The following is a 12,174-nucleotide window of genomic DNA, read 5'->3' on the forward strand; positions in this document are numbered from 1 at the left end:
AGCAATGAAATTCGCAAAAAGTGTGAGCAGACATTGTGTTTACAGTTGTGCAAATCCGAGCGATGTTTTGCAAATTCACTGTGTGCTTCACCCATACTACTCTATGCACTTAGAAGCAGAATTAGCCGAAAGTGTTTAAGGTTTTCAACAGCAGAGTGTAACTGGTGCAAACAGAGTTAAGTCATATGCAACGTGTGTGTTTCATATGGTAAAAAAATACGGTTTTGATAAGTTAGTGTATAGTTTTTACAAGAGTGGTTCATTTTGCAAATGAGTTAAGGTGTTTTGCTAATTGGGTATGTGGTTGTGCTATTCGTGTGTTGGGTTTTGCTAAACAAAACAAAACAATCAAAATTGTGTTTATTCAATCGTAAAAAACTGTATACTGTAAGCCAGTTCAGGATGAAGTCCTGTGGCCTGACCCAGTACAGAGAAACGATGCTGTGGCTGAGTTGTGCACTTCTCATTTCTATATTTTTGTACTTTATTTTTACGCAGGCCTATACTGCATACAAGTGCTAAATGCACAAGATTTCTGTTTGTTTTTATACTGTACAAGTGCTACGTGTAAAATGCACAGGATTTCTTTTTTTTGTAGTTCTTTTCTTACTGTACTATGTACAAGTGCTAAATGCACAGGTTTTTTGTTTTGCAAGAGGAGAAGATGAGAGACGACAGGGTGAAGGAAGAAAGGATGAGGGAGGGAGGGAGGGAGGGAGGGATGAACTGGGAAGAAAAAAGAAGAAGGAAGGAAAAGGGGATGAAATGAATGTGGGGAGGGAAGGAGGAGGGTGAAAGAAAGGGAAGGAGAGAAGTGCTACAGTAAATGCACAGGTTTTTTGTTTTGCAACATACATTTAGTATACAGTGAACAATAAACATTTATTTCTACAGCTTCATGTCCTGAGCATTGTGTTTTCTATTTTTCTATGTAGTGTTTAGTGACTGCTCAGTAGTGTTTTAAATTTTGATTGGCTTGGGGCACGATTTGACAACATAGTTCAGTTCTGGGCACAGATTGAACTGTTTTGAGGTGAAAGTTTGGTTTTGCAAGAAGAGTCTGAGGTTTTGTGAATGTAGCTTGAAAATTGGGGTTTGTGTTCACAGTTTAGAGAAAATGAGAGAAGCTTTCGAGAAATGTGTCTTAGCAATCGAGAAAAACTGGTAACGCAAGCTTGTTTTTAAGCTGTAGAAATACAGAAAAAGTGACAAGCCTGCATGTGTCTGACATCATCATAAACAACATTAAATGAAATATGTTACAACCAAACGGTTACGTGTCATCTTATTGTTAAAACTTGCTCATTCTCTTCCTGTTCCTGACTCAGAAGAGGAAGTAGTTTAATCTGCAGGGCTCGAGTGAAGACGTCCTTCTGCTGCTGTTTGGACTGAGATAAGCCTGCGGAGTAAGTTTAGTCCGTTTGTTAACTTTAACTTTTATGACCTAGGCTATTTCAGTCTGTGTGTGATGTTAATAGAGGATCATTTCAAATAGCTTTGTTTGTCCAATCAGGAACAAGTTACAACGATCTGGGTTAGGATCACAGCACACACACTGACCACTCCCTGTGCTTAACATTAGATTCATGAAACTAGTTAGACTTTTAAAATATTGTACTTGCACTTTTCTTAACTTGTTTTTTTCTATTTTAGCATAGGGGGGCTGGCAATGGAAATTAGATTGGTAGCCAGAATTGGGTACATTTACATTTTATTTTAAAATGTGTATCAATGTACATTGTCCCTCTCTATCAAATAAAACTGAATTGAAATGAATCAACATGAAATCACTTTTTATGTATGTTCTTATATGTCTCAGACGAGGTGGGATCCAACATCTGTTGGTTCATGTTTATTGATGGAAGAAGAAGAAGAAGTCCCACAAAGAGTAAGTTTGACTTTGGCAGCAGTTTGGATCACAACAATTATTCACACATATTCATAAGTGAAGCTCAGTAGAACAATATGTGATTAGTCTCCACTGTTATCTGTTCTTAGTTCTACGGTTTGCACGTTGACTCTGTCTGAAATCTCAGACTCTACGTGACTCAGTAGATTAAGTGAACCAGGAAGTTGCTCAACAGAATAAGTTCATGATCTGACTCGGTGTCACAGTGAAGTGAAATGATCTCTTCCAGTGGTGTAGTCTAGTCTTCCAGTGGTATACCTGTGAATGACATAGACTACACCACTGATCTCTTCCATCTTTCAGCAGTCGTCACACCCATGGAGGTGACACTGTGGTGTCTGAGCAGCGTAGTGAACACTGAGATACCGTCTGTCTGCTGTCGGCCATCGAAGCTGTGAGTAACACTGATGTTTGTCCTGTGTAAAGATGGAGGAAGGCTCATATTTATCCTACCATTGTTAAATGTATTTATCAATCAGCCAGGGATGTGATGGCTCTAGATAGGGTCACACTTCCTACCATGACGAATTGTTGTAATCTGGACCTTTCATTCTTGGTGAAAAGTGTCACTGAGCTCTAAAACCATCTGATTCTGTCAGGCAGCAAAGATGGAGCCGTCTGTGAAGGAGCAGCTGCTGCACATTTTGCAGAATTTGAGAACTAAAGAGCTGGACCGCTTCCAGTGGTACCTGCAGGATGATGACTTAATGGGCGGTTTCCCTGCCATCAAAAAGTGTCATGTGGAGGATGCAAGCAGAGAGAAGACGGTGGACTTGATGGTCAGCATGTACACTACTGAGAAAGCTCTGCAGGTGGCGAGGTTCATTCTGAAGAAGCTTGGAATTCACAAAGGTCAGTCATGGGAAGTGCAGCCAGGGTTTTACGTTTGTTAAACCTCTTGGCTTTGTAACTATTTGCACACAGTAGACAAAGTAAACTGGGTTGGTTGTTTAAAAATTCCTTTTCCTCCAACAGGAAAATTGTCACAAGTTTGGCCTCAAGATCCGTCAGCCTCAGCAGCAGCAGCAGCAGCAGGTAAAGTTCAGAACAGTACAACAATCCAAATATTTCTGTCTATGTTGAGACTAATTTCACAGAGATCTGTTGTGACCAGACCTTTACCAAGTTTTATTATCTGGTGTTTATTCATCCAGAAGCTCTTCACAAATGCCAGCCTAAACTGAAACACAACCTGAGGAAGAGGTTCCAGTGTGTGTTTGAGGGCATCGCTAAAGCAGGAAACCGAACCCTCCTGAACCAGATCTACACAGAGCTCTACATCACAGAGGGAGGGGCTGGAGAGGTCAGTGATGAACATGAGGTCAGATGTATTGAAGCAGCATCCAGGAAACCAGATGAGGCTGAAACAACCATCAGACAAGAAGACATCTTTAAAGCCCCACCTGGAAGAGACGAAGCAGTCAGAACAGTGATGACGATGGGAATGGCTGGAATTGGTAAGACAGTATTGATACAGAAGTTCACTCTGGACTGGGCTGAAGACAAAGCCAACCAGGACATACACTTCACATTTCCCTTCACCTTCAGAGAGCTGAATGTGCTGAATGAGAAGAAGTTCAGCTTGGTGGAACTTGTCCATCACTTCTTCTCTGAAACCAAAGAAGCAGGAATCTGCAGGTTTGATCAGTTCCAGGTGGTCTTCATCTTTGACGGTCTGGACGAGTGTCGACTTCCTCTGGACTTCTACAACACTGAGATCCTGACTGATGTGACAGAGTCCACCTCAGTGGACGTGCTGCTGACCAACCTCATCAGGGGGAAACTGCTTCCCTCTGCTCGCCTCTGGATAACCACAAGACCTGCAACAGCCAATCAGATCCCTCCTGAGTGTGTTGACATGGTGACAGAGGTCAGAGGGTTCACTGACCCACAGATGGAGGAGTACTTCAGGAAGAGGTTCAGAGATGAGGAGCAGGCCAGAAGGATCATCTCCCACATCAAGACCTCACGAAGCCTCCACATCATGTGCCACATCCCAGTCTTCTGCTGGATCACTGCTACAGTTCTGGAGAAGCTGTTGAAGACCAGAAGGAGAGGAGAGCTGCCCAAGACCCTGACTGAGATGTACATCCACTTCCTGGTGGTTCAACTGAAGCGGAAGTCCATCAAGTACGATGGAAGAACTGGTACAGATCCACACTGGAGTCCAGAGAGCAGGAAGATGATTGAGACTCTGGGAAAACTGGCGTTTGAGCAGCTGCAGAAAGGAAACCTGATCTTCTATGAATCAGACCTGACAGAGTGTGGCATCGATATCAGAGCAGCCTCAATGTACTCAGGAGTCTTCACACAGATCTTTAAAGAGGAGAGCGGCCTGTACCAGGACAAGGTGTTCTGCTTCGTCCATCTGAGTGTTCAGGAGTTTCTGGCTGCTCTTCATGTCCATCTGACCTTCATCAACTCTGGACTCAACCTGATGTCTGAACAACAACCAACCTCCCAAAGACTGACCACAACAAAAGGTAAATTTCTAGACTTCTACCAGAGCGCTGTAGACACAGCCTTACAGAGTCCAAATGGACACCTGGACTTGGTTCTCTCCTTCCTCCTAGGTCTTTCCCTGAAGACCAATCAGAGTTTCCTACGAGGTCTGCTGACACAGACAGGAAGCTGCTCTGAAACAAATGAGGAAATAATCCAGTACATCAAGAGAAAGGTCAAAGAGAAACTGCCTCCAGAGAAGGTCTTCAGTCTGTTTGAATGTCTGCATGAACTGAAGGATCCTTTTCTACGGGAGGAGATTCAGTGCTACCTGTTTTCAGAGACAAAGAAAGCAGAACAATCTGCTGCTGACAAGTAAGTAACTGGTCTGGGAAAAAATGGGAATTATGTTCATTATTTTTTCTGAGGTGTAACCTTTCAGAGAGGAGCTGTGGAGCTCTGTACTCACCTCCAGTCTGACAGACTTGGTCCTTACATGTTTTGTTTGTGTTTTTTTCCAGAAACTTGCAACAAATGTTACAGATAATCAACGATGAACTGCGAGATAATGATCACTTTGAGAGCATTCAGGTTAAATCCCTCAGGTAACTGTACCCTTCCTGGTATGTCACTTCGATGCAATGGATAACTGGATAAATATGAAACATTTTTATATCAATTGGAGTCTGCCAAAGAGCTTTACAAATTTAGTACAAGTCAAAGGGAGTTGAATTACGACCAAAGAAAAGACATGAATAATATCAAGGATAACACACAAGGTAATATCAAAATAAAAAAGACGAAGTCTCAAAAGTAAATCAAACATTTTTTAGAGTGTGATTTGGAAGGTGTTCCTACAGCTGAATAATATTGGTATTTCTGAACATAGCATTTATCTCAGACTTTGCGTCAGAGTTGTTGAGTAGAGATGTGTGCATCAGTTTTAACATCTTGTCCCTTTTTTTTTTTTTTTTACAGGCGGAAGGCGGCATGTGCTGTGATGTAATACCTCCTCCTTGCGTTCACTTGCTCTCTGGACTTTCTGATGTGCAGGCCGTCAACGTGGGGTGGTATTGTCTCCATTATTTATCTGAATATCCGACGTTTATTTCACTAGAGCAATGGAGAGAGACATGAATGTTTGTGGGAGAGAGGGAGGAGTTTCAAATAGCAAAGATCCACAGGTTGGATTCAAACCCATTGCAGCTGCATTTAGGATTAGGCCTATAAACGCTGTGATATTCAGTGTCATGAAATGTCATATTTAGATATCTCTGCCTCTTCAGTTCTGGAATTTTTACACAACATTGATTGCTGTTTTTGGTTCATTATTTCATTGTATGAATAATTATTTTTCTATTTAAATCACTCCAGTTTTTCCCACCAAAATAAATAAAGTGGTAGAAATGACTTTTGTGGAAATGACGTTTTGTTCATCATATAACACATAGTTGGAGTTGGTTGGAGTGGGGAATGATGTCACAGCTGAGTCGACTGTGTTCCAGTTATAAGTGAAGCTCAGTAGAACAATATGTGAATAGTCTCCGCTGTTATCTGTTCTTAGTTCTATAGTTTGCACGCATGGCCACACCGAGGTCATGACCTCAAATCTAAAATTTGTTGTGAAGGTCCTAGTTGTTTACATCAAGATGACGGGGTTTCTAGGGTGAAGTGTGCACTGTTTTTACCACATAAGCCTACTACCTTTTAGGTGACCTCCTTCTGGAACGTCAGCTGTGTTACTTACTTTGAAACTGGCCCAGGAAGTTTGCTTGTTTTTACTTAGTTTGACACCACAATCAAAAACATCTGCTCCTAGATATTACAGATTTGGGTTTATGTTATACTTGGTTATTTACTTATATTTCAAATGTCTATGCATATTTTTCATTAGTAAAATATCTACTCCAGTTGGAGTCACACTTAGGCTACAACATTTCTGTTATAAGGTCTTATTTGAATGGGAAAATGTGAAGAGGTCTGAGTGAAATCAAAAGGAGCCAGAAACAGTTGTATTTGGATGGAGTGTACCATAATGACAGAGGCTGAAATATAATTAGTTTTCCAGTCTGTTACATGAGTTACCAGTCTGTTACATGAGTTACCTGAAGGTCAAATTCTGCCTGGACATATCCGTGATAATAAAACATTTGAAAAAATTGCTAATTTAATTATTTAGTCTAATTATTTATGTATTTATTTTTAGCATTTACTTTTCTGTTATTTTTACGATTGAATATCATGATATTAAGAGCAGAAACGGATTCTGGGGCTCAACTGTCACGTTTCTTTGGCGACATCTAGTGGCCGGAAACCGGAACTGCAACACATTGGTTGTATTTACACGAGTTGGTTTTTTAACCGTAACTGTAAATATGGAGAGAGAGAGAAGCCCACGTGTTTCTGACATCATCACAAGCAACAAAAAAATAAAAAATGAATTGGTAATGTTGTAAGTAGTTGTGGAAATCTGCTCCTCCTCCTCTTCCGCTGCCCCCTTCACCTACAGGAAGTAGTTCACCTGTCAAACCGGTTCCTCAGGTGTCGAGAAGACGGTAGGCTACTTCTGCTGTTGTTTGGACTGGGATTAAAGGGTAAGTTTAGTTTGTTTGACACATTAACTTTATCTTGATCTTTAAGGACGTAATTCAGAGTGTGTTTAATGTTTGTAGAGAAGACTGGGCGGTTGTAACCCGGGTCAGTTCAAACTGCTTTGTTTGTCCAATCAGGAGCAAGTTACAGCAACCTGGGTTAGCAGTCATAACAACAACACACATTCATACCAGTTATGTGAAGAAGTCAATCAAATGACGTCTGTCTGCTGTCGGTGTCGGCCATCACTGCTGTGAGTCATGTTTGTCCTGTGTAAAGATAGAGCTCAGATGTATCCTACCATTGTTCAGTGTATTTATTAATCAACCAGGGATGTAATGGCACAAAACTTTTGTCACACTCCCTACCATGATGAACCGTGGCATCATTCTTGGTGAAAAGTGTCACTGAGCTCTAAAACCATCTGATTCTGTCAGGTGGCAAAGATGGAGCCGTCTGTGAAGGAGCAGCTGCTGCACATTTTGCAGGATTTGGGAAATAAAGAGCTGGACCGCTTCCAGTGGTACCTGCAGGATCCTGACTTACTGGGCGGTTTCCCTGCCATCAAAAGGTGTCATGTGGAGGATGCAAGCAGAGAGAAGACGGTGGACTTGATGTTCGGCAAGTACACTGAGAAAGCTCTGCAGGTTGCGTGGTTCATTCTGAAGAAGCTTGGAATTAACGAAGGTCAGTCATGGGAAGTGCAGCCAGGGTTTTACCTTTGTTAAACCTCTTGGCTTTGTAACTATTTGCACACAGTGGACGAAGTAAACTGGGTTGGTTGATTAAAGATTAATTTTCCTCCAACAGGAAAATGGTCACAAGTTTGGCCTCAAGATCCGTCAGCCTCAGCAGCAGCAGCAGCAGCAGCAGCAGCAGGTAAAGTTCAGAACAGTACAAGAATCCAAAAAATTCTGTCTATGTTGGGACTAATTTCACTGAGATCTGTTGTGACCAGACCTTTACCATGTTGTTCTATTATCTGTTGTTTGTACTTTCAGAAGCTCTTCACAAATGCCAGCCTAAACTGAAACACAACCTGAGGAAGAAGTTCAAGTGTGTGTTTGAGGGCATCGCTAAAGCAGGAAACCCAACCCTCCTGAACCAGATCTACACAGAGCTCTACATCACAGAGGGAGGGACTGGAGAGGTCAATGATGAACATGAGGTCAGAAGGATTGAGACAGCATCCAGGAAACCAGATGGAGCTGAAACAACCATCAGACTAGAAGACATCTTTAAAGTCCCACCTGGAAGAGACGAAGCAGTCAGAACAGTGATGACGATGGGCGTGGCTGGAATTGGTAAGACAGTCTTGATACAGAAGTTCACTCTGGACTGGGCTGAAGACAAAACCAACCAGGACATACACTTCACATTTCCCTTCACCTTCAGAGAGCTGAATGTGCTGAAGGAGAAGAAGTTCAGCTTGGTGGAACTTGTCCATCACTTCTTCTCTGAAACCAAAGAAGCAGGAATCTGCAGCTTTGATCAGTTCCAGGTGGTCTTCATCTTTGACGGTCTGGACGAGTGTCGACCTCCTCTGGACTTCCACAACACTGAGATCCTGACTGATGTGACAGAGTCCACCTCAGTGGACGTGCTGCTGATCAACCTCATCAGGGGGAAACTGCTTCCCTCTGCTCGCCTCTGGATAACCACAAGACCTGCAGCAGCCAATCAGATCCCTCCTGAGTGTGTTGACATGGTGACAGAGGTCAGAGGGTTCACTGACCCACAGAAGGAGGAGTACTTCAGGAAGAGGTTCAGAGATGAAAGGCAAACCAGAAAGATCATCGCCCACATCAAGAGATCACAAAGCCTCCACATCATGTGCCACATCCCAGTCTTCGGCTGGATCACTGCTACAGTTCTGGAGAAGCTGTTGAAGACCACAGAGGGAGGAGAGCTGCCCAAGACCCTGACTGAGATGTACATCCACTTCCTGGTGGTTCAACTGAAACTGAAGAACATCAAGTACGATGGAAGAACTGGTACAGATCCACACTGGAGTCCAGAGAGCAGGAAGATGATTGAGACTCTTCGAGAGCTTGCTTTTGAGCAGCTGCAGAAAGGAAACCTGATCTTCTATGAATCAGACCTGACAGAGTGTGGCATCGATATCAGAGCAGCCTCAATGTACTCAGGAGTGTTCACACAGATCTTTAAAGAGGAGAGCGGCCTGTACCAGGACAAGGTGTTCTCCTTCGTCCATCTGACTGTTCAGGAGTTTCTGGCTGCTCTTCATGTCCATCTGACCTTCATCAACTCTGGACTCAACCTGATGTCACAACAACAACCAATATTCCAAAGACTGACCACAAGAAAAGGTACATTTCTAGACTTCTATCAGAGCGCTGTAGACACAGCCTTACAGAGTCCAAATGGACACCTGGACTTGGTTCTTCGCTTCCTCCTGGGTCTTTCCTTGAAGACCAATCAGAGTCTCCTACGAGGTCTGCTGACACAGACAGGAAGCTGCTCTGAAACAAACGAGGAAATAATCCAGTACATCAAGAGAAAGGTCAAAGAGAAACTGCCTCCAGAGAAGGTCTTCAGTCTGTTTGAATGTCTGCGTGAACTGAAGGATCCTTTTCTACAGGAGGAGATTCAGTGCTACCTGAAATTAGAGAAAGTGAAAGCAGCAAAGGGATCTGCTGCTCATAAGTAAGTAAAGGGAATGAGAAGAAAAATCAGTTGTGATCATGCTTATTATTGTTGTTGATAACACCTCAGAGAGAAGCGATGGGGCTCTCCCTGTCCTGTTCCCATTCCTCTAGTCTGAGATACCTGGACCTTACACTTCTCATCTGTGTCTCTTTCCAGAGTGTTGTTCCGGATATTACAGGAGGTAGTTACAGAAGGCCGTGCAAGGGACGAAAGCACCTATCTGGTGATTATGGACAAGGTCATTGGTCAACAACGCAGGAAAGTGATCATGAGGTACGTAGAGTCTTACTGCAGACAGAACCTATTGAAATCAAGTCAGGTTTATCAATGTGACACCTTTAAGGACTTTGTTGGAGCTGTATGTAATACAGTGTATATCTAAGCATATTAGTTAACTAAATAAACATCTGCACATGTCTTCTGCTCAACGCCTTGTCCCTTTTTCAGGTATTTTTTCCAGTGGAGCTCCTGGCAGTTATGTGCATCCGATGTAATACCTCCTCCGTGTCTACCGTTTCTCTCTTATACAGTCTCATATTTCATCATAGACATGCTGATACCAAGTCGGTCTTTTATTGAGGCGCTACTGTGGTATTTATTTCAATAAAACTGTGCAGAGAGACAGAAAAGTCAGTTGTAGAGAGAGAGAGGAGGTTGAAACAGGTCAGATTGAAACCCATTGCAGCTTCATTTTGGATTACGTTTATATGGTATGCTATCCTTTGAGACACTGTCATATTTAAATATTTATTTCTCATTTCTGGCATTTCTTTTACACTACAATGATTGTTGTACAGTGTATATGTATATGTGTATCCAGTACCAATTATATAAATCTGTACATGATGAATCAATTCTTTGTATATTTTGCTATTCACCACTGGACTGTACATGTTTCTGTACATGCTTATTTATTTATTTTACAAATATAGATTTTTATTTCTTTATATTTATTATTTGTGGTCTTTATTCCTTTCGCTGCTACAATACTGTACATTTCCACCAGAGTGGGAAAAATAAAGGAATGCCTTATCTTGTTTTATCTTATCTTGGTTCATTGTTTAATTGTATGAATAATTTTTCTGTAGGCTATGTCATAATATTTTATTTCCACCAGAATAAATAAAGTGATTTTAAAAAAAAAGTGTTGTGGAAATGATAATTTGTCAAATCATGATACATTAGCATGCATGCTATTTCCGAGTTGGGAAAAAGTCAGAAAAGCATCCACTTTGTTATCTTTCGACATTGTTAGCTAGTGGGCCTACCAGCTCATTTGTGGAGTGCAACAACATGTATACAGTTGAGTTGCTAAGAATCATAACACTGTCATTCACATTCACTGTTGATTCACAGGGCTTCTTGGATTGTGAATTCGGGGTTTCTGAGGTGTCTGAGGGCTGTTTTTTCATTATTACGAGATATGGTGTCCTTTTTTTTCAAGTGTTACTGGCTGGAGCACACTATGAATCGTGTGTAATTAAAATAGAGTAAAATAAAATGAGCAAAGAGGCCTCAGTGGTACCTTAATTTAAGAAAAAAAATCCCTGTTTCATCAAAAGTAGAAAATGGCCTGTGAAAGACTACGAATCCCATGAGCCTCTGCTCCTGTCAATGACGTCATCCGGAGCCCGGACCCGGCGTAGCTCTGTCAGCGGTGGTGTGCGTTTGGCAACAAAAGAGTGTTTCTGAAAGGGTTCTTGAGGTTTTTTCGACGCCACGGTTGTTTCTGTCGGACTTGATCACAGGTGGGTTTATTGGTGACGTTATATCTACTGATGTGGCCGTTTTTTTGTAAGTTTTTAGCTGAAACACAGCTTATTTTTTAACGTTAAAGTTATCCGGCTAGCCAGGCTGCTAGCAAGATGGCTCCGACTAATTGCTGTGAAACAATAACAAAGAATGAATCACTGCGTTAACTTTAAAGTGGCAGGAGTGTGTGTGACGCCATTTAAAACCACACCGAAGTCAAATGTGGATTTAATGTGTTTAATTTGTAGTTTATTGATTTAAAAAAAAAAAGAAGGTTAGTGTTTTGTTTTTTTCTTAACGGACGTTGGTTTCCGTTTCAGGCAGTAGTCGGGAGCGATGACACCGACGCCGCCGCCGCCGCTGTCCGTTGGAGGAAGAGGAAGAGGAAGGAGGTGATGATGATGATGATTACAAGCAGTTAGTTAGCTGGCTGCCTGGCTGACGGACCGGAGCCCACTTTCGTGTCGGGTGTCTCCCGCTGCAACCGGGACCGAGACCCGGAGGGAACCGACGAGAGACCGAGAGAGAGGCGAGGATGCCGCGGAGAAAACAGTCCAACCCGCAGCCCGTCAAATGTGAGTTAATCCTGTGTTTTTTTTTTTCCTTTTCCTCCTCCTCCTCCTCCTTCTCCTTCTCCTTCTTCTTTTTTAACTCCCCGAAACGCCAAATCACAGCTTCAATCGGAGGAAGTGGCGCTTTGTTGCTTTAAATCCACACAAAAGTCGCTTCAAGACGTATATTTACCACAAGTTTAAACCCGTTGTGGGGGAGTTATACTAATGTGTTGCCAAGGAAACCAAAAAAAAAAA

General features: G+C 42.2%; 3 protein-coding genes across 4 annotated transcripts in view; all 3 read left to right on the forward strand.

The window, feature by feature from the left end:
- The first annotated feature begins 2,215 nt into the window (after positions 1–2,215).
- LOC146990591 (protein NLRC3-like) lies at positions 2,216–4,960 on the forward strand. The gene is made up of 5 exons (XM_085804254.1): positions 2,216–2,307; positions 2,513–2,761; positions 2,885–2,944; positions 3,067–4,726; positions 4,873–4,960. Exons 2-5 carry the CDS (start codon positions 2,518–2,520, stop codon positions 4,958–4,960), a joined length of 2,052 nt encoding a protein of 683 aa, XP_085660380.1. The 5' UTR covers positions 2,216–2,307; positions 2,513–2,517.
- On the forward strand, positions 2,218–9,789 carry LOC146990592 (protein NLRC3-like). The gene is made up of 4 exons (XM_085795796.1): positions 2,218–2,303; positions 7,381–7,630; positions 7,754–7,822; positions 7,945–9,789. Exons 2-4 carry the CDS (start codon positions 7,390–7,392, stop codon positions 9,612–9,614), a joined length of 1,980 nt encoding a protein of 659 aa, XP_085651922.1. The 5' UTR covers positions 2,218–2,303; positions 7,381–7,389; the 3' UTR covers positions 9,615–9,789.
- Positions 9,790–11,214: 1,425 nt separating this feature from the next.
- znf513b (zinc finger protein 513b) overlaps positions 11,215–12,174 on the forward strand; it is a 179,990-nt gene continuing 179,030 nt past the window's right edge. For both annotated transcript variants that reach the window (XR_015037482.1, XM_085795828.1), the window contains exons 1-2: positions 11,215–11,361; positions 11,686–11,940. Coding sequence is in view for 1 of the 2 variants with exons in the window: in XM_085795828.1 (XP_085651954.1) it covers positions 11,901–11,940 (40 nt within the window). In the remaining variant the exon portion in view is untranslated. The remainder of the gene's footprint in view (positions 11,362–11,685; positions 11,941–12,174) is intronic.

The sequence above is a fragment of the Trachurus japonicus genome, chromosome 2 (genome assembly GCF_045865225.1).
Source record: "Trachurus japonicus isolate A0001 chromosome 2, Traja_1.0".
Classification (NCBI taxonomy): domain Eukaryota; kingdom Metazoa; phylum Chordata; class Actinopteri; order Carangiformes; family Carangidae; genus Trachurus; species Trachurus japonicus.

What these genes read in the sequence shown, in the direction of transcription:
- LOC146990592 (XM_085795796.1), top strand. Translation starts at nt 7,390, where the DNA reads ATGGAGCCGTCTGTGAAGGAGCAGCTGCTGCACATTTTGCAGGATTTG. An exon ending in GAAGCTTGGAATTAACGAAG is followed by an intron (nt 7,631 to 7,753) that starts GTCAGTCATGGG and finishes TTCCTCCAACAG; the next exon opens with GAAAATGGTCACAAGTTTGG. An exon ending in AGCAGCAGCAGCAGCAGCAG is followed by an intron (nt 7,823 to 7,944) that starts GTAAAGTTCAGA and finishes TTGTACTTTCAG; the next exon opens with AAGCTCTTCACAAATGCCAG.
- LOC146990591 (XM_085804254.1), top strand. Translation starts at nt 2,518, where the DNA reads ATGGAGCCGTCTGTGAAGGAGCAGCTGCTGCACATTTTGCAGAATTTG. An exon ending in AGCAGCAGCAGCAGCAGCAG is followed by an intron (nt 2,945 to 3,066) that starts GTAAAGTTCAGA and finishes TTCATCCAGAAG; the next exon opens with CTCTTCACAAATGCCAGCCT. An exon ending in GAACAATCTGCTGCTGACAA is followed by an intron (nt 4,727 to 4,872) that starts GTAAGTAACTGG and finishes GTTTTTTTCCAG; the next exon opens with AAACTTGCAACAAATGTTAC.